The sequence below is a fragment of the Gallinula chloropus genome (assembly GCF_964237585.1).
Source record: "Gallinula chloropus genome assembly, chromosome: 1".
Taxonomy (NCBI): domain Eukaryota; kingdom Metazoa; phylum Chordata; class Aves; order Gruiformes; family Rallidae; genus Gallinula; species Gallinula chloropus.
Window position 1 is genome coordinate 74,151,585 of NC_140085.1, and position 21,743 is coordinate 74,173,327.

General features: G+C 41.6%; 1 protein-coding gene across 1 annotated transcript in view; it reads right to left on the minus strand.

Annotated features, from left to right (window-relative positions):
- Positions 1-13,553: 13,553 nt before the first annotated feature.
- The window catches only part of BMAL2 (basic helix-loop-helix ARNT like 2), a 40,532-nt gene continuing 32,342 nt past the window's right edge, over positions 13,554-21,743 (minus strand). Inside the window, exons 15-17 of the mRNA XM_084261176.1 lie at positions 18,940-19,027; positions 17,256-17,364; positions 13,554-16,007 (exon numbers count right to left, since the gene is read on the minus strand). Of these exons, the coding sequence (XP_084117302.1) occupies positions 15,871-16,007; positions 17,256-17,364; positions 18,940-19,027 (334 nt within the window). The 3' untranslated portion in view covers positions 13,554-15,870. The remainder of the gene's footprint in view (positions 16,008-17,255; positions 17,365-18,939; positions 19,028-21,743) is intronic.

Sequence of the window (21,743 nt, forward strand, 5' to 3'; positions counted from 1 at the left end):
CACGATTTTGTGTGGCTATGCCTGTACATGTGAGCTGGGGAGCAGACACAGCGCCCCAGGAGGGTCCTCCTCCTTGAGCCCACGGGGTTCCTTGCACATTGCCAGTCACCGCTACGCACAGAAGCTGGTGAGTGAAGTCAGTTCATTTTCCATTAGCCATGCCCACTGGCTTTCTAGTGATCGGGACTAATGCTTTGCAGAATTTCAGAGACACCTAAATGCTTTTTCTGGCCCAAGTGCTGTCTCTGTGATGGTGGTGTTCTGGGTGACACTTTCTGCAGCAGCACTGCTCAGCAACTGGCAGGAAACGAGGCACCGCGAGTCCTGACATCAGGAATCTCATTTCACTAAAGGTGGGGTTTTGGTTTGTTGTGGGTTTTTTTTGGTACAAACTTTTAATCCCAGTTGCATCTCAAAGTAACTGACTTGGTGGAAGTATCTGATGACGAAGAATGGATCATGGAATGGTCTGGGTCAGAAGGGACCCCAAGGATCATAGAGTTCCAAGCCCCCTGCCACAGGCAGGGCCACCAACCTCCAGGCCTGGAGCTACACAAGGTTGCCCAGGGCCCCATCCAGCTTGGCCTTGAACGCCTCCAGGAACGGGGCATCCACCACCTCTCTGGGCAGCCTGTTCCAGCATTTCACCACTCTCTCTGTAATGAATTTCCCCCTAATACCTAATCTAAACCTTTCTTCCTTTAGCTTCAATCCATTTTCCCTTGTTATGCCATTGTCTACCCTCTTAAAAAGTTGATTCCTCTCTTGTTTGTAAGCTCCCTTCAGATACTGGAAGGCTGCAATGAGGTCCCCCCGCAGCCTTCTCTTCTCCAGGCTGAACAAGCCCAGCACCCTCAGCCTCTCTTCATAGGGGAGCTGCTCCAGCCCTCTAATCATCTTCGTGGCCCTGCTTAGAACCCTCTCCAACAATTCCACATCTTTCTTGCATTGGTGCCCCCAGACCTGGACACAGGACTCCAAATGGGGCCTCATGAGGGCAGAGTAGAGAGGGACAATCACCTCCCTGTCCCTGCTGGCCACCCCTCTTCTAATGGAGCCCAGGATACCATTGGCCTTGCAAGCTACAAGAGCACACTGCTGGCTCATGTTAAGTTTCTCATCCACCAGAACCCCCAGGTCCTTCTCAGCAGGGCTACTCTCAAGGTGCTCTTCCCCCATTCTGTATATATATCTGGGATCTTCAAGACCAGGTGCAAAACAGAGGTTAGCCACATCCACTGGCCAGAGTATGTAGGTTCAGGTACTTGTACACGTGCCCTTCTCTTTGAGATTTCAAACCTCTCTCAGGTTTAGGGAGTATCTTAGTTTCAGCTGTGGTAATTTTCTTCCTAGTAGCTGGTGTAATGCTGTATGTCGGATTTAGGATGAGAAATACACTGGTAACACGCTGATGATTAGCTGTTGCTAAGCAGTGTTTACAATTAAGTCAAGGACTCTTTGGCTGCCCAGGCCCTGCCGGGGAAGCAGCGTGAGCCTTCCGCAGTGGGGGCACAGGAAGCTGGGGGGGGGACACACAGCCAGGACAGCTGACCCAAACTGGCCAAAGGGATATTCCATACTGTATGATGTCATGCTCTGTACATAAGCTTGGGGGGGAAGTTGTCCAGGGAGGGCCACAGCTCAGGAACAAGCTGGGCGTTGGTTTGTGGTTGGCGAGTGATTGGGTTGTACAGTGCTTGCTTTGTATATTATTTTATCATCGCCACCACCACAGTTACTCTCTTCCTATTTTGTCCTATTAAACTGTTTTTATCTCAACCCATGAGTTGAGATCTACACCCTCCCACCAAGAGGAAGAGAACACACAGCTGCGTGGCTGCACTAGCTGCTGGCCAGGTTAAAGTACAGCCGCGAGCAACACCAGTTTACACTCTGCGCACTGTGGGAAACGTGTACTACAGTCACCTAAGCGAAGAATTCCAGGTGTGAGCCCAGGTAAATCCCCAATCCCCAGGAGCACGCTTTGGCCACACACAAGATCTCTTCAGTGAGAACTGAAGCCTCTGCACTCTGTCACTGACACGGAGGGACAGGAGATCTACAGCTGCCGTTGGCACCGTGCTGCACTGCAGAGTGGCGTCTTCTGTGCATCACTGGTTGGGTTAAACACTCCGCGATAGAGAAGACAGCTGGGTGGGCTATTGTGAGGCAGGAAATACTATAGATAGCAGCGCAGCACTGAATTAACTTTTAGCACAAAGCTCATATTCACATCACATTTTCTCCACAACCTTAGCAAGTCACAGTAAGAACTCAGACTTACTGTCAATCTGGCGAGATTTAAATATAAACAGCGATTGCCATAACAGGGCTAATGTGCGCACGAGTTCTTATTTTCTTCAGACAGTCCCAGATCTCAGCTCCATATGCTGGTTTTCTTGTCAGCAGCTGTGTCCCAGCTATTGATTAAACTTTAATTAATCGAGCTGAAAAATAGGGGTGCTGCTTGCGAGCGCAGCTTCTCATATGCAACACAAGTTCAGTTCATTGTGCTTATTCTGCTTCTCAAGAAGAGCTACCAGCTAATCGCTGCTTTAAGGCTGCAGCATTCCTCTTCAGGCAAGGAGAGCCAGCAGCAGGAGGCAAGAGACTGCTCAAGGTCTTGAGGTCCAGCCACTCTCTGATAACCCTCTTCTTGGTTTTAACCTAATGGTGTGCTATTTCATTAACAAATTGGCAAGAGCTTTCCATCCCACCCCTGAGCTGTGGTACAAGCTCCAACACTGATTTCCTTATACTGGTATGGCACTAGCTATGTAGTCCATATGTTGTTCAGAAATGCAGCTTTAGCTTGATATTAATGACATTTGGCAATTATTAACTCTCTGTATGTGCTGCTTTCCCAGGAAAACTAGCAGAGTATATCACTAACACGTGGTGTCCCTCCACCTTGCGCACTTTATGATTGTTTTTACCCTAACAGTAAAACAATTATTCTCAAAAAAAGGCCTTTGAAGTGTGGAGTACTTTGAGCTTTGTTTTCACAGGTGTGACACAGAGACAATGGTATTATGTGAAGTCCAAAGTTCGCACAGGGTGCCTGCTGCAACTTCTGTTGCAGCAGAAGTAGGCACAGATACCCCAAACACCCACTAGCCAAGTTGTTTAAAATGCAGGATTGTTGAACTCTGTACCCTTGTACGTGTGACCTAAGGTAGAATAAAAATAGCCATGGAGACTCCTCCCTATTTTCCTTCTCTTTCATGGGTTTAGAGAAATTTCTGCATCAATAGAGGTCTATGAATGCAATCCCTAGTGTGTGGAAAGAGCCCGCCCTACCTTGCTCCGTGTGCGGTTGAGGAAGAACCCTCAATGGCTGTTGTGAGGGCAAATGAACTTGTAGGTGCTGATGTTAAAGCACCGGAGTCCATCCATCCATCCTCCCAGTCATTGCCAAGAAGAAAATCTACTGCAGTAAGAGTAGTTCACTCATGCCTTTTTCCCAAAGGCCTGGGATTTTATGACCAATAGGGTTTCACACAGCTGATATCATGCCCATGGAAATAGCGAGCAGGTTTTTGACTTTGTCTTTAGGTCCTGACTGGTTTTCAAAGGCAGACCTGAGGAATCAGGTGATTTTCCTAGTTTGTTGTATCTCAGTTCTGCATTTTCTCTTTCCTGCCTGCTGTTCTAAGTCCCCATTGTAGGGATCACCATTTACCTGGAGGCTCTCAGAGCTGAGAATTACAAGCATCTCTCATCTGCACAGTACCTCTTGACTACAAACTGCAAACCTACTAAATTAACAAGGCTCAAAACCCATGAGCAGGGCCACCACAGTCAGCCTTTACCTACCACAAAACAAGTATGATCACAGCTTGTGTCATGTCATAATCTGGATTTGCAAGCTTGGCAAAGCAGCCAAGGAAACTGAAGGTGAATTTGATGCATCTTCTCAGGCCAAGGAAGTTGAGGTGTATGGAGAGATAACACAGCACCAGATAATCTGTGGTCTGGATATTTTAGCACAGCTGTGGGACAAAGGCATTTGATGTCTACATCCAAGTTTCTACTTCTGTAAAAAGACTATCACTGAGATTTAGGCAGTAATGTTTTAAGTTGCACAGTATCTAAAAGTACTCAAACCTATATCTACAAATATCTATGGTATGTATCTTTATTCTACTTTGTGGCAGTCCTTGGTGTGGAGAGTTTAATTAGTAACATTATTAATCCAGGTTTTAGCATTAGAAAATAATATAAGAAAAAAGAATCCCTTTCCAAAACTACACAGGTAAAAATCTCACATCAGTAGCTGTTGGTGAGCTCCAAACAGCAGTAATGCTGGTGCTGCCTGAGCAGGGTTTCAGACTCAATGATCCAGTTCCTCTCCTCAGCATTAAACTCATTCAAGAGATACAGTTCTGCCACAGTACTGCTGGAGAACCCTGAAAGAAAACTCAGATAATGAGGTTTTTAGATTAAGTTAGTCTCACTGCAGGCTTTTCATTATGAAGACTAGGTAACAGCCAATTTGAATCCTCCTTATTTCAGAAGGCAGATGAGGTGAGACAGAGCTCTGCATTACCTCTGTTACACAGCGAGACCGGGCGTATGGCATAACACTCAAACATCAAAGTGTCAGCCTTGCTGAGTACGTGTCTGATTTAATTTACACTTGTCTTTACACCAAGACATACATATGGGAAAACAGGGCTACGTGCAAGTGGTGATTTTGAAGAAGGGAGAGAAGGTTAGGCCTTCACTTCTCTTGGGAGTGCCATCAGAGATGGCACCTCACTCCCTTACACACTTTGGAAACGTAAGACATGTGAGAGTACTAAATTTGCTTCTTTTCCACAGAAAAGCTTAAAAAGAGGAGCTAGGTAGCTCAAATCCCAACCATTAATTATTCTTTATTTTCCTCACAATTCAGATGTCCATAAAAATCTCCCCTATTTGGAAAAAAACCCCAAGTTTCAGGAGTGAATGAACAGTTTTCATTTTGCACTAGGTTACGAGTAGTGTGGTCACTTCAGGAGAGACTCATCTCCAGATGCTTCTGGCTGCTTGAATCTTCCCCTTATTCCTGTACAGTGGCACAGGTTTCAGCGGCCAGCACTGGAACATGTTGCCCTTTCAGCTTGGGAACATAAATTAATCCCTAAAAATACACAGTAACTGTAAGAATAGCTGTAACGCTGAGTAGCGATCCGCAAAGGGAAAGATCTGGAAGAGCAGTACCCTGAGTTTACCAAAGGGAAGTCACATCTGCTCAGTAAAGTCTGCAGCTGTTTCTGTACGGCTTTGCTTCAGCTAAATGATGGCTGGACTCACTGGTTTATCCTGGCTTTGCTCTTTGTTCAAGTTTCCCATCACCACCGTACCAGCTCTGCTCAGCCCATCATTAACATCTGTCCTGAAGTTTCAGCAAATGGCCCTTGAACTCCAAAGTGTTGTATCTGGTGCAGAAAGAAGTCAGTGGTTTGTTAGTGTTCACTGAAATATATTCTCAGGAAATGCCCTTAATGCTTTTCCTGACATCAATGATCCTGTGCCTTTCTTTGAGAAACGTTTTGACTCAAATTTTTTGCACTAAGAACCTAATTAGGTTTAAAATTTAGGTGCAGATCACTTCTATTTAATTTTTAACTATGGTTTTAGAAATACCTCAATATAATTTTGATGCTATCAACCTTTACTAAAAGGTGTTTTTTAAATTTATTTCATTTCTTTGGCCTGTGGCCCCACCTGTTTGTCTTAGTCTTTCTCCTTTTTTACTTACAGTGTTGAATTGCTGTCCTGCCACAAGCTTTGCTTAACCACCAACTACCAAAAAAGTAATTTAACCTATAGAGTTTAATTCTACCTCGTGCACTCCAAGTGCAAATACTTACTGAAACAAGTGGCTAATTCTAAACAGAGCCAGTGAAGCGAATAAAGCTACTTACATTAAAGTATCAGCGAGCTGAAGCTTTCAGGCTATGTTTACACCAAACTGAGTAGTGCTGTGTAGAGATACCCAAGATGGATCTGGATCTAGATGGTGGCAGACAAGCCAATTAGGTTAGTCCTGCAGGCTTTGCTATCATAACTAGATTATTTCTAGGATTCCCTGGTGTGCTGATGGTGCTGCACTCTGCCACATATGAAACAGCCTGTTCAAAAAACAGCCCTGGGCTTTCTTAAGTGTTGTTGCATCATTAGTAGTGTCAGTAAAGCAGAAATCCTTCTGCAGGGAAATGCTACATCATTTTAAATAACATTAAATAATTAACAGCATGCTTTTGTAAAAGGCAGATATTCTTAAAGTACTTGTTTAGAAACAGTTATTGGTTATCCTATTTCCAGCTCAAACATATATAATCAATTTCAGTCCACTATTTCAAAATTAAAGCTCATAAAATGAACATGTTATTATGCAGAACTCCTCCTGAACAGCTACCAGGGACTGCAGTTTTTTAACTGATGATTAAGTTTCGTCATCATTAATCGGAGCAATGATAATAAAAAATCATTAAGACTCTACAGCAATTCATGCCTTTTGCAAAACCTTTCATGTTCATTCTAAAACATGGACATCTCTGTATCTGAGCTAGAATAGGAGTTGCGTTTCCACCAAGATGCTGAAATGCAATTTAAAAACTACTCAAAGATGCAATTCCCTGAGATTGCTTCCATGTCCTCAGTAGAAATACTGAAGAACCTTTTTGCTGTTACTTCTCTCTATGAAATTATGTGAAATGTGAATGAACTTCCTTGTTTTGACCAAAATATCTTGCCAAAATGCTGGTTTTGAATGCAACTTGTTCTCTATGCCATTAACTGTGGCACTAACCTTGAGCGTGGTATATGAGCATTGCTGCTTCTTTTTGGTTTTGCTTCTTGGCTATCAACAGCTGCACATAATGTAAATTTATCAGTTCCTGAAAAGCTGCAACATTTGGAAAGTTTGGTTTCATTAAAAGATGCAGTGCTATATCTAGAAGCAAAGAAACTGTGATGATCTCATCTGCAGCCTGTGCAAATTAAATATATGTTGATTTATGCATCCAAATGCCCATATATGTATCAAACATTAGCTGCAGAGAGAGAACAGAAAAAACCCCACAGCCTGTCTGTAGAGAGGACTTGTGCCCAGCCCATGTTTTTTACCTTGATCTTTGGTTTTAACAGCTACCTTGCAATTACTCTTAATACTGATCTTGGCCACGCTGAAGCCAGAGGCAAAGAATCTCACCGACTGTTGTGGAGACAAGTTTCCGCTCGGTTGTTGCCGCTATAAAAATCAATTACAGTGTTAAAGTCCATTTGTGACTTGTTAAGAATCCTGTAATTCTGGGGGGCATTCTCAGTCAAACTCAGCTTTCAGAAGAAACAAGGTCCAGAATGGCAGAGCTGAAAACTCATTCTCTGCTACAGATACTTGAAGGGCTGGAAGAAGTTTTCCAAGTTGCTTAATTCTCAAGGAAAGGCTTCGCCATCCATTGGCATACACAAGATTACACTGGGCATTGCACTGAATTTTCTTGCACACCAGTGAAAGTGTGATCTCTCAGGAGGAGAAGATAACCTGGTTATCCCATATGCCATGTGCCTAGTTCCCAAGTAAACCGAGCTATTTTTTGACATACAAGGGGCTGATTTAGGACTACTGGAACCAGTTAAAAGTTCTGCCCCATGAATAACTTCTGGACATAAAAATATAAATTACTAGACTCTCAAGTTAGATCTTCCAAATTTCTTGTTCTGAAAATATCTGAACAACTTTGATGCTGTATTTGAGGGGGACAATCATCAAGACTTCAAAGTGTCTCAAATCTGAATTTTGAAAGCCTTAAGCCCTGTTAGCCTGTCTCAATGCCTTTGCTTGATTAAAGCAAGGTACCAACACCGGGCTGAAAGCAGCAATATGAGGAGTTAGAAATGGTAACTTGCAGTCCTTGTATAAAAGGATCACATGTACCAACACAAACAAGACCTTCCAGTAGTGCAAGTTCCGCTCCCCGTGCCCAACTCCTTCCAGATTGATAAAGTGCAGCTTCCAATCCTGTTCAGATAATCCACAGAAACCTAAAATCAACACTTCTGAGATGGGCTTGAGTCTTCACTGGCTGCCTGAGAATCCAGTTGCATACTAACCCAAGCAGGAAAAGAATCCACTTGGAAACATTTCCCCCCAGAGTGCAATCAGTAATCCTCTTCACCATTTTTCAAGTTACCAACCCTTATGCTTATCACCAAATCTGAAGCACCATTAAGTGATCATGATAAGAATGCTTGCCAGAATCAGTAAATACCTGATTTAAATATGGCAAAGGTGGAGATAGTGAAGAACAAACAGCCTGGCCGCCTGTGCTTTATCATAAGGGAGCTGATGGGGCAGCGTGCCACAGCCCCACTCACACAAACATCTTGCTTGTAGCATGGCATAGAACTGCAGCTCAGGTTATTTATACTAAAGTCCACGGCTTGATGTCCAGGTGGAGACCAGTAATGAGTGACATTCCCCAAGGGTTGGTGCTGGGACCAGTGCTGTTCAACATCTTTGTTGGCAACATTCACAGTGGAACTTGGTGCACCCTCAGCAAGTTTGTGGGTGACACCAAGCTGTGTGGTGCAGTTGACATGCTGGAGGGAAGGGATGCCATCCAGTGGGACCCTGACAGGTGGGCCTGTGAGAACCACAAGAAGTTCTATAAGGCCAAGGGCAAGGTCCTGCTTATGGGTAGGCAAAATCCCAAGCACAGCTCCAGGCTGGGTGGATTACAGATTGAGAGCAGCCCTGAGGAGGACGACTTGGGGGTGTTGGTGTACAAGAAGCTCAACATATGCCAGCACTGCACTTGCAGACTAGAAAGCCAACTGTATCCTGGGCTGCATCATAAGAAGCATGACCAGCAGGTTGAAGGAGGTGATTCTGTCCCTCTACTTCACTCTCCTGAGACTCCACCTGGAGTACTGTGTCCAGCTTTGGGTCCCCAGTACAAGACAGACATGGAGCTGTTGAAGCAAAGCCAGAGAAGGGCCATGAAAATGATCAGAGGGCTGGAGCACCTCTCCTATGAAGACAGGCTGAGTTTGGTTTGTTCACCCTGGACAAGACTCCATGGAGATCTGATTGCAGCTTTCTGGTCACTGAAGGGGCCTACAGGAAAGCTGGAGAGGGGCTGTTTACAAGGCATGGAGTAATAGGACAACGGGTAATGGCCTTCAGCTGGAATAGATTTAGATTAGACATTAGGAAGACATTCATCCCTGTGCAGGCAGAGAGGCCCTGGCACAGGCTGCCCAGAGAAGCTGTGGCTACCCCCTCCCTGGCAGTGTTCAAGGCCAGGCTGGATGGGACTTTGGGCAGCCTGGGCTAGTGGAGGGTGTCCCTGCCCATGGCAGGGGGTTGGAGGTCTCTGATTGTCCTGACTCTCCTCCTTTTGTTGTTTTGTTTTAAAACCTGTATTTTTCCTGCAACTTTTATCTGGCTTTTCACTGCATTTGATCTTTCTGTTTATCCACAGACTCCCACAACACTGGAGCATTTCCCATGGCTTCCCACCAAAGCAACTGTAAGAACTCTGGAATAATGACCTCTGATTTCTGAGATACACAACACATGTTTTTATATTGGAAACTTCAAGTTCCTTACAGGCTTTGGATAGAAAATGCCCTGAAGAGTTAAAGCATACCACAGGAAAATAAATAATGGGCTTTTTTTTTTTTTAAAAAAGACCATCTAGGAGCATGCTGTAAATTACTGTAATAAACCACAAGCAAGACAGCTCTGAATAACTGTATGATTTAAGAAGTAAAGCTGGGGGTTCACAAAGGGGCACTGTCATAAAAGCTACGTAGGCGTGAGTGGCATAGAGACAGAAGGTAAGACACAATCGCTTGCTGTCTCTTCCAGTACAAGCAGCAGCAACCCACAAACGAAGTAGGAATCTAGCAGGAGCCAGAGCAGAGACAAGTGGCTCCTTCTCAATGGGGAGGAGGCCAGTGGCACTCCCTGTTAGAGGAGGCTGCTGATACAAGTACTTTCCAAGGGGTTAAGAAAGGGGTGGCCAAATAGATGTGCTTGGAATAGACATCCCTCAGGGTTTACCGAGCTGGCAAACCCAACCAAGGTCTGGAAATCCCCTGAGCTGAAAGCGGATGAAGCAGCTGCCATACTTGCCCCGTTCTTGACTGTTTTTAGGAGTCAGCTCATGGCCATTGCTGCCCACAGCAGAAGAGCACTCTGAAAAGTAGTACTTTGAAAAGCTACTCTGAGAAGAGCAGCTACTCTTCTTCACATTCCATGCAGAATGAAGTGCAGCCAGCCCAGAGCTCTTCAGACAAGTGGTTAGCAGCTGGCTGTGTCTTGCTGAAACAACACTGAGTTCAACCTGCTTGGTTTTTTTTGTTTTGTTGTGTGGTGGTGTTTTGGTTTTGTTTGGGTTTTGTTGTTGGTTTGTTTTGTGGGTTTCTGTCAAAGAGATTTACCATCTCTTCAATGATGACAAAAACATCATCTGATAACGCAACTATAAGAATACTCTTTTTTCTGGACAAATAAAGACCTGGCAAATCAAATGGATTTAAAATAGAAGGGACTAACAAATCAATTTTCTTATCATCCTATTTTGACAAGCCTAAGGATGGAACCACTCCTGCCAAAGAATATTTATCAACTCATCTTGAACTATTTTGTCCAAGTACTGAAGCCTCAGTAGCATAGTTCTCCATGTGATACAGCCCTGTTGGTAATGTTTATGAAAGAATCAATCTTTGAAGTGAGATTGCTTAAGAGCATTGCATATTACCTGAAATACTGTATTGGGCAAAGTTCTGCTGTTCACTTTACAGTCCTTTCTGGAAGCACAGTGATACATTTCATTGTTACAAAAGAGCCCATTAATTATGTTACTGTCTCTCAGCTGTGCCAAAGTTCCCTGACTTTCGTAGGGCAGATTGCTGGTGTCAGGTCACGTACACTTGGGATCTGTAAATGCTGGGAAGAAAACTTATCACCCAGACAGAGCCAAGCATTGGGAAAGCAACAAACAAGGAAGACCTTTCCCACAAAACATTTAATGATTTCCAAAGATTCAAAGATTGTGTGTTTACTTCTAGAGATTTTGAGATGAAAACGACTGAAGGATCAAAAGTAGTAACTGCCCATATATATGTGAACTTTAAGAAATCAGGCATGTTGAGGCACTTTATTCCCTTTTATCTCCCATTTAAAAAAAACCAAAACAAACCAAACAGACCACTTCACAAAAGCTGACACATGATATACAGAGCTCTCAGGGCCCTCCATTGGTTGGTTGGGTTTTATTCCCTAGTGTAGCAGGCTGGTATAGCTTGGCAGCAGTTCCACAGGACCTCAACTAGAAAGAGCTACAGAGACAGGGTCTGCACCAGTAAAATTGGCTACTTCCCAGGGATGGGAGAATTTTTGAAATATCTTTTCCTCACTAGGAAGATATGAAGTTTCTGAAAGCAATGAAACCAGGAACAACACAGAAAATTTAGTTATGACAGCCGCCTGTCACAGTAAAAGGGATCTATCTAGATGAACCTTCTAGAAATGAGGTACAAACAGAATGTGCCAAAGCAGCAGCTCACTGACTGACTGCTCCACTTGCCTTTTTCCTGAATTCCCTTAACTCTGCTGTTCTGAAAGAACCTCCAACCTCAGGTAGCTTCTTGATGCCTGTATTTGTATACAACACAGTAATTCTCATCAGGGATGGGGAACGAAAGGCCTCCTCTGAAGATGATCATAAATGTCATAAAGCTTTCCAGCAGATTGTTACTTCCTGGAGCTCCAGGACATGTTATGAATTTGTGTGATATATGTCAGTCTACAAAAAGGAAGCAAAAGACTAAGTGAAAGAGGGCTGGTGTCAGGCTTTGGGGAGAAGCGGCATCGCTTGTACAAGAATAAATTCTTCACTTCAGATTGGACTGGGAACAGGAACACACTACTGTCAGCACCCACCAAAACGACTAATGTTAGCCTTTTCTGCTGGTGACTAAACCAAATTTTCCTGTTCTCAAAAAGAAAAAGCCTAAGATCCACAGAAAAAGTCCAGAACTCCAATGCACCACAGGAAATAAGCACGGACTGAAGCTCTGCTTTGGACCCAAGTGATAGCACTCACTGTACTTGACTAAACCCTCCAAAGGGATCTCAAGAAACAATAACACCCAAAAGAGCACAGTAAGGATCCCTCCACCCCTACATCCATCAAATATTCTTACAGGCAGTGCAGAAGTTAAGGTTGGATATGCTGACATCTTCATGATTCATCACTGCAAGCCATGATGGCATTCTGAAGCACCATTTTAACCCTGTGTGCCACACAGCTGCCTGGGTCCTCCCTGCAGTCTGCCTCTGCTCTGACTCAGACTAGTGACAGCCAGCTGTCACCCTCCACCCAGCCAGACACCTTTCTCCTTCAAAACAATGTCCAGATGGCATTTGTCTCTACCATGTTCTCATTCCACTCTCCTAATGCTGAAAAGAATTCTCTCACATTTTCCTGTCAACACAGGAACTGGGTTCCCAAATGAGCTACTGCTTATATCAGAAGTCCTCTCCCATCAAGATTTTCTTATCTTTAACTCCATATGTGCCTGTAGGAACAAATTAGTTGACCCATCTCCAAGCACAACCACAATAACTAATAGGGCTTTTAAGAGCCTGTTGACACCTGCTTTATCACTTACCTTCCCTACCCATGGCAAGGTTCTGTGAGAACCATATCCATGTACTCTATTTGCTTCTGATGAAACAGGCTCTTCCAGGTAGAGCCTACAGGCACTCGCCTTCCAGGAGATGGACCAATTAAGCTGCAACTTCTGAGGTTTTTAGTACCTAGAAAATATGTGTTAGTTTGGATTACAAAGTTACCCTGGCCAGGGAATATCATCTTGAGCTACCAAAATCCACATTAACTCAACCACCCCATTTACATTTTTGGGGAAGAAGCCTGGGATCTGAAAGCACAAGTAATTTGTATTCAGCTTCAGTATTAGGTAGAACTGTCACCATCAAAAGAGATGTTTTTCTGACTCAATTTAGTCCCATCCTCTGATAACCCCCATCACACTTGTCCTGCTTTTCGGCCAGGATAGTGTTTGTTTTCACAAGAAGCTGGGACAGAGCCAGGACTGCTGACCCAAACTTGCCAAAGGGATATTACACACCGTATGACCTCATGATCCATATATAAGAGGGGGAGCTAGCTGGAGAGGAGGGGTCGCTGCTGGCAGTGGGTTGGGCATCGGGTTCCAGGCAGTGAGCAAACTGCAAGGTGTATCATGCACTGAGTATATTGTGTTACGAGCACTGCTGCTGTCTTCCTCTCCCTTTGCTGTCCCAGTACAACTGTCTTTGTCCCAACCCTTGAGTTTTACCTTTTTTTTTTCTTCCCAATTCTCCTCCCCATCGCACCAGGGTGGGGAGGGGTGAGCGAGCAGCCACGTAGTGCTCAGCTGGGGCTAAACCACTGAACATGCCAAGAAGTAAAAGATACCCTCTCCGTACCTCACCAGAGCCACACTGTCACAGGAACAGAAATAAGCACATACTATTTCAACTGTATTAAAAAATATGTATTCATTTCATCATAAATATTTACAATTGACACTTTTTCTTGCAAGAGTGCTTTAAAGCAGAAAAAATTACAAATAGTAAAGGGAGACTCTAACAAATGGAGAGCCACAGTATTGATCACTGACTGCAAAAGACTCAGATTTACAGTTTTGGTTTTTATTTTTTAGGGAAATCCAAGAAGAATCCAAAAATAGTGGTTTGACTCTAGACCGTTGTATGAATCCTGTGAAAGAATTAATATTCTCCTTCAGTCACAACACCTGCACCATTTTCAAACTAATTCAGTTAAAACCCAAAAGTATGCTGAGGAAAGTCTGTAATTTTAAGTTAGTTATTTACTCATTTAGCAGTGTTAGCTACTCTATTTGTTTTATTTAGATTTTTTTTTACCTTAATGCTCAAAAGCACAGAAAAAATGCACTTTACAATGGCAAAAAAATTTGGAAATTCTCGAATTCATTTATATAAATAGAATCCTATCAACTCTTAAAAAGTGCCTGTTTATTTTACTCACTGTGCTCCATGATATAGCTCAAAATTCATCTTTTGTGAAGAAACACATTTATACTAACAAAGCTAGAGAACAGATAATTTTGGCCCCGTGTCTGTAAAAAAAAAAGAAAATTAAAATAAAAATTTGAATGGAGGAAAACCACATGCAAGTTCAATGCAAAACCCCTACAGACTCTTAAAAATAAATTAATCCAATTAATCTAGCTGCTCTAGAAAATCCGGACGTCACCAAAAAAAAAAATTTCCTGGTTTAGCAAAACGATTGATATCTGTAAGATACAAAAGGTGCCCTGTCGAAGCGTGGGAAGTCAGTGCGGGCCGTAATTCCTGCAGGGAAGCGCAGCATCCAACGGCAGACGCGGGACATCTAGCGGCTCCCCGGCTCTTTGTTCGCACACGGCAGCCTTCGGGAAAAGAAAGACGGGTGACAGGCTGCCTGCCTATCGCTCACCTCCAGCCTTACAGGGAACGCCGAAAGTACTTCTGGTGGTACCCACGTTCAAACGCCTGTATTAAAACAATCTGCATGCGGATCAAGGATCTTCCAACGCTTTCCTTTCCTCACCCAAATAACAAGCCAACAGAAGAACGATGCTTTTATGACACATAATAGATGTGAAAAGTTGTCTTGAACCTTTAATACCAGAGATAAAAATGATCACTTTATATATTAATGCTATATTGTTCTAATAAAACCTGTTAAGTGCCGTGTTCTTTAGTAATTTGCTGTAACTGGGATACAATTCTTGCAAGAGCCGTCCCCCCAAAAGAAGATCATCCTATATAGTATTGACTTACAGGCAGCACTATATTACACAAATATTTTTTTTTTAAAAAGTCACAGACTAAAGCAATAGGAAAATCACCCTAACCTTTCCAAAACCAGAGAGACTATAAAAGATACCATAGAATTTTAACATTTCCCATTAACAGGCGGTGCAAACCTCACTCTGGAACCAAAGCCAATCTATCCCAACTCCTCTAGCTGGTAAATAGCCCGTGATGAGACCAAGGTGCTTTATAGCATTACTTTCCTTAGGTTTCTTTGCACTGCCCCTCTAATACATTACAGATAATGCAAAATAGTGATCAGGATTCTCTTGCTCTTTTCTTATGCCCTTATCATATTTGTGCACTGGGAAAGTGACTTTTTTCCCCTCAAAACATTCTCCTCTTATTGTTAGGTGATCCAATTCAAATCCTTGCTCCCAGAACCATAGGCTTTATTTCCACTTTTGACTACAAAAATTGCACTTCTGAAAAGGGGCAAGGAATCACAAACTGCATCATTTGAGAATTACAATACCCTATTATACAACTGTAGTGTGTGCAAATCATCATTTCAATGAAATTCAATAGTTACAAATGTTCTTAAACTGTGTAAGTACAGCAAGTTCTACAGAAAGTAACATAGATAATCAATAGTCTACCATTTGGAACAAAAGCAATAAATAAAAGTATTAAAACTAAGGAAAAAAATATTCCTGTACATTGTACAGTACCTTTTGGTTAAAGCTTCTTAGCAAAAATATAGCAATGTGTTTTAAGCATTCCAGTTACAGATGGTTCAATATTAAAATTTCAAGGTTTCTCCATCATCAAAAAAATATTGCATTTTTCCATAGGTGCAGCAGAAACTGTCTCTCTCTGAACAAGGCTTCAGTCTTTAAAAATATATAGACAGTAAGTCTGAATTCAAATGAAACCTTAAAAAAACTATAATACAGTACTGAGGATGTACGGTTGTTGTGCATTACTGATTTTACATTCCTTCTTATTTTGAAAAAGCAACACTAGAGAGCCCACTGTATATCACTGAGTTCAGCTGGGTCGCCGAGCCCTCCGTCAGCTTCCAAGTAATTCATAAGAGCCGTCATCGCAGTGTCGTCGTTTTCACATATTGCATCGAAGTCCAGCTGAGGATTGCCACCTATGAAATTATTAAAACAGTAGTGTGTGCAGTACAAAGCATGAAGAATATGTATTTGGTTTTAGACAGGGTGACATTTACAGGTAAATGTTAAAAAAAACAATAATCAAGTAATAGAATCAACAGGCTGCCTGCAGGCAGTTCTAAGGACACACATAACCTAAGTCTTAACTCTTGCCAATCCATTGGACTACCTCCAACTGCCAGCTAATGAAACTCATATCCATGCAGGAAAGCTCACATCACTGTGGTAGAAAACTGCTTTCTGCTTTACAGCACCTCAGTGGGATACACAGTCACATACCTGAATTGGTATCTGATGGACTCTGCTGGATAAACCTCTCAGGCCTTATGAGTTACCACGTGGTAGCTCTAGAAATTAACACTATACCCTGGCCTTCTGCAACAGCAAGGTAAAATACTTCAGCCTAACTATCAATGAAAAATGTTTCCTTGCCTAGCTTAAATAAAAAAAGTGAGAACATTTATCTATCTTTTCCCCAAACTCTTATTTGGGGATTAGCTTTTTTTCTTTGGGTTTTATTTTGTTGGGTTTTGGGGTTTTTTTGGATTTTTTTAATATAAAGGTCTCAAAACTAAACTGGAAGAACACTACAAGTTATAAATTAATAAAACTTAGTAACTGAAATAAAAAAAGGAAGACTGAAAAGTTCTAAGAGCTGAAATATGGAGTAAGCCTAAACTTTGCTTTTATAGCACTTTGTCTCTTTTGTTAAAAATAATACGATGGCATTTTCCTCTTAGAGGGTCAGGGAATCCTCCAGCCAGACAAACTGTTGCCTTAGTGCATGCTTGAAGGAGGGGAAAGGAAAAAAAGTACTTTTTCTTTCTGAAACCTTGTGACTACCCATTTGTACTGACTACACATAGCTTGCAGTTAAAGAGATGAAATCCCAAAAGGACAATAGTTTACAAATTACAACCAGTTCCCTTACGTTGCACTGAAATACTTTTCCTTACCCATCTCTCTTTTCAGGAAAGAGAACTAGTAAGTACCCAGTTAAAATTGTGGTCCTGTAACAGGATGTTATTTTTGTCACAAGATTCAATCACTGATCAAATTTTGCTGTTTGCCTTCCAGTGATAACACATCTGTTTTAAGACCCTCTTAAAACAGACAAATCTCTTTACATGGTTTTAAAAGGGGTGCACTCGAAAAACACACCATTTATCAGAAATGCCCTTCCCTGCAACCCCCAAAATATCCATAAGAGAAATAAATCTTACTGAGGAGAGGTTCAGTATTGGGAAATGGAATAGCACCCTGGGTTTGTTCTGAAGTCTCTAGAACTTCTGTTTCTGAAGGACATAACTGAATCAGCTCTTTATTTGGCACCTGAAAGAACAGAAGTAGTAAAAGGGACAGAATTAACCCCCAAATTTAGTCACAATTTTTACATTACAGAAACATTACAAATTGCCCTGAAAGTTTTAAGACATATGCATCACCTGTCAGATCTACTGCATTTAAAAATAATGGGTTTTAGTAGCTGACAGAGCACTGGACTTGGCTTGAATAAAAGGTGTTAATATCTGTCAAAGGCAGTTCACAGTGATGGCATCTACTTTATTGAGGGTCTAATTAAATATTCAGCAAATAAATCTAGCACAACAAATTGTACTGGTACATACTTTCTGCAACTAGTACCATGAACTACAAATTCCCAGTGACATCATGTTTGTCAGTGTTGACACATTCTAGCTAAAAGATAAAAAAAAGACTCTCATACCTCCCACGTTCTAGATGCATGAAGCTACATGAATTAGAAACTTGTATCTTTTCTAATATTTTGTATCTTGTTACCATCATGATAAAAATCATTTTCTACCACCATTTGTTTCATGTAACACACACATGCAATTCAGCAGGATAGATTTCTTGGGTTGCCTGACTTGTGTATATTCTACTAGGAAATTAGTAAGAGTTTAAATGCTTTACAAAAGCATTTAGAAACAAATGGGATACCAAAGCATGGAATAAAGAAGAACCTTCAACAAATACAGTGAAGTTATCCCAGTGATGAGATGCTGCATGATTTAGAAAGTTCATATATATATACACACACACACACACACACACACACACACACACACACACACACACACACACACACACACACAGAGTCAACCAACTCTTAAGGAGAAAGACCTGGGGTAAGGCAGGGGAGAACTGATCCTGAAAGGAAAAGAAGAAAAAAGCAGGAAACCAAAACAATCCCAAGTGCAGAATACTATTGTTAGAAAATAAAATTGCAATGGGAAGATAAACTGTCTTTAAATGGAAAGAAATCGATATTCAAAGAGATGCTGATGGAGAATTAAAGGCTGTTGCAGTGCACGATACACAACACACAATATACTTACACAGAAAATACATTAGTTATTCCACAGGTATGGTCAATAACTATGATAATTATAGTTTGTGGTGCTACCAAGCACTGTGAGATTAGCAGGACAGCACATTCTATCAACTTTTAGAATACTACTGAAATACGTTCAACGTAAAATTTTTAACCATTTTGAACATACAGCACAGATTTTTAAAAGGGTCTTCAAGTGAGAGAAAACAAGAAGTGGTATTTTGTCTGTCAAACTTGAACAGGTGGAAACACTTTTACTCTCTGACAGTTTTTTAACAAATGTTCTCATGCGATTCTAAAGCCAGAAGAGTCCTCATGGCATGAATCACATAATAGCCCCTTAAGGCTTTAATTGGTGCCCCCATAAATGAGGTTGGAACTTCTGCTGCTGTCACATTTCTCAAAAAGCTTTCATAGCTGCCAGATAATTGGCAATACCTTGCACATGCTCTCACAAAAACACAAGTCAGGGTAATTTGGTTCAAACATCGACTTTGAGCTATTTGACACTGACCTTGTGCTTAGATTTTTACAGCTAATGACATACTCACATTACTGCAGTTCACGGTTAAAGCTGGAGAAGGTGACTTTCTCAAGAGATGTGATGGGCTTAACTCCCCAGGTGGTGAGGAATGCAACCTAAAATTGTATATATTAGTTGATTTACCAACTCACATTGATCATAAACTAAAAAAAAGAGCCTATGTGTTACAGAACCCACCAGACCTCCCTCGTGACAAAGCATGAGCCAGATAATCAGAGACAATATTGTCTTAAATTCTCCTGAAGATTCTAAATTCTCCTGCTCCGAGGTTTGCTAACACAAAACAGAAGACGACATCAATAAAGGCCATAATTACTTGAGCACATTTATTTTTCTGTTGAATCACTGGCACTGACAGACCAGAGAGTAACAGGTTTCAGAATTATGCACGCTGGGACAAATAGGTATTTCAAATATACACAGAACACACACAACACAAGGATGTTCTACTAAAGGGTGAAGGGAAAACAACACATCCTCCCTTTACTATCGCTGTTATACCTGTCTTTCATATGGTCATGATATCTGAACTAAAAGAGAAGACTGCTTGCCTGTTACCAGCATTCTTTGAGACACTGCCTCAGCAAACATGCCAGTTATGAAACTAACAGTGAAAATGTCGTAGAAGGGCCCTCTGGACAGCTTGTTCCCGTCTCCCCCTGCTCTGACTCCCAAAACACAAGGCAAAAGAAGAATTAGGGCACTCTTGATGCTTCTGTTTCTGTCACTTCTTCAGATAAATGTGATAAAGGATTGGAAGAAAGATAATAAAACGTGTGAATAAACAGCCTATCCTAAATAAGTTATTTGTGTGGAGTATATGTTAGTTCCCTGCATTACAATACCCACCACACCATTTGATAAGCAGCACTGGCATCTCTAAAAGCTTGGACAGAAACTCCAGATTGAACAGATTTATAGCACTGCTGTGACTGAAATGATCATTCATCAGATGCTAATTTAATTCAGCTATGCTTGCAAATAGAGCTGCAGGCATAGTCCTGATATCTTTAAAAATACTTGGTGATGCCTGATGCACAGCTTGAAAACCATCTGTGTCTTTACTGATATTAAAAGAACACCAAGAGCGGATTCAGGTAGTAAATGCTCTCATCCTGTTGAATTATGTTGGTAGCCACTACAGTATCTGATGTAAAACAGCTGGTGCTAACCTCCCTCAGCTGATCACTTTTGCCTAGCTTTCTTTGCCCCGGTGTGTGCAAGACAGTAACCTGATTTCATACAAGAGAAAAATGAAGAAATAGCATGAAGTTCTACTCTTCAGTTGGAAAGAGAGAGAGTGCTGCTCTGAGTAATGATTCCGGAAAAGTGAACTACACCTTAATGCAACCAACTACAGTCAGACATCTCCAGAACATTCAGTTGGCCTTCAATGACCAGTTGTATTTGTGAATGCCTCTTCCTCTTACAGAGATAAAAAACTAGCTTCTTTTCTCCTAAGATACAGGACTGTAGGATAAATATTACGCTTGAGATCCCAGTTACACAGTGCAACTGTTCCCTTCCATATCTGGCTTCTTTTGAGAGCTGCCTTTCCTTTGGACACAGTTATTCTGCAGTATTTTGCTCTTAACTATGCTTTCTTTCACCTGCATAGCACCACCTTGGTCTATTAGTTTCAGCACAAGTTTATTTCTCAATTGCTAGCATCCACGGACAACTAGGAACTCTGAAACACACACAGCTGCACAAGACTAAAATGGCTCATATCATTGTGGCTCATGAAGCTGGCAAGCAAAATCATGTTTCCTTTGAAAATCTTGTATGACATTCAATTTGATGGAAAATAAGATGACTGTTCCCAAAGAAAGCAACATAGCATTGTTTCAGTTACTAGCCAGTGCTCAAGATAGGAACATAGCCAGGAAAAACACTAAGTTTTTGACTTGTGGAGTAAGACTACAGCTTCTTGAGGTGTGCCTTCATCACTGCCAACACTTTCACAAATATTTGTTCCTGAAAGTAGTTCTCTGAATATAGAACTTACAGCATTTTATTTCTTCTAGCAGCCTCACTTTTTAAATTAAAAGCAAGCCTTAACTATCACTGTGATCCTCCTGAAAAGATGTTCTGGTAAGTCAAACCAGGGTTAACATCCTGCTGCCTTAAACTGCTGCTGCATACAGGAGTAAAGCCAGGCTTTACTTACATGATGAAATAAGACAGCTACACAATGAATCTCTGACAGATAGAGGAGTGTGCATCAGGAGCTTCAAGCTTCTAACAGGCAGGCAGACAAGGAAAATTATGCTGGTGTTAATACTATGGAAGCTGAATATTTTGATAAATAAACTCAATTTGCGTAAGGTGTGACTAGAAAAATCCATTTTTCTTTAGGTATCAGGAAATTACAAACATTCCTTAAATAACCTAAAGAAACCTCAGTCATACCTGCTGTAACTGTACAGCTGAATTCCATTTAAACAGACAAAAAACATACTGAATCATCTAGAACAAGAGTTAAATTAAATTCTCAGGTCATACCTGGATATAAACCTCCAGATATGAGAACTTCTGCCAATTTACTTCAGTCTTCAGAAAGAAATAATAAAAAAATATCTCCTTCCTTTGTCTATAGGTGGTACTAATGAGAGGACATTAGCAATAGCATTACCAAAATGTAAAATCCCCCCCTTTGCTGTTGAGGATAGCAGTCCTTTTTTTTGTTGCCAGTGTTTTTCCTCCTTGCTGGGTAATACCCACAACCTGCCAACATGCTGTGGGATGATTTTAATATTTATCTTTTGAGTAGCAAGCTTCTCATCCCATCACAACTGAAGTGCTTTAGTT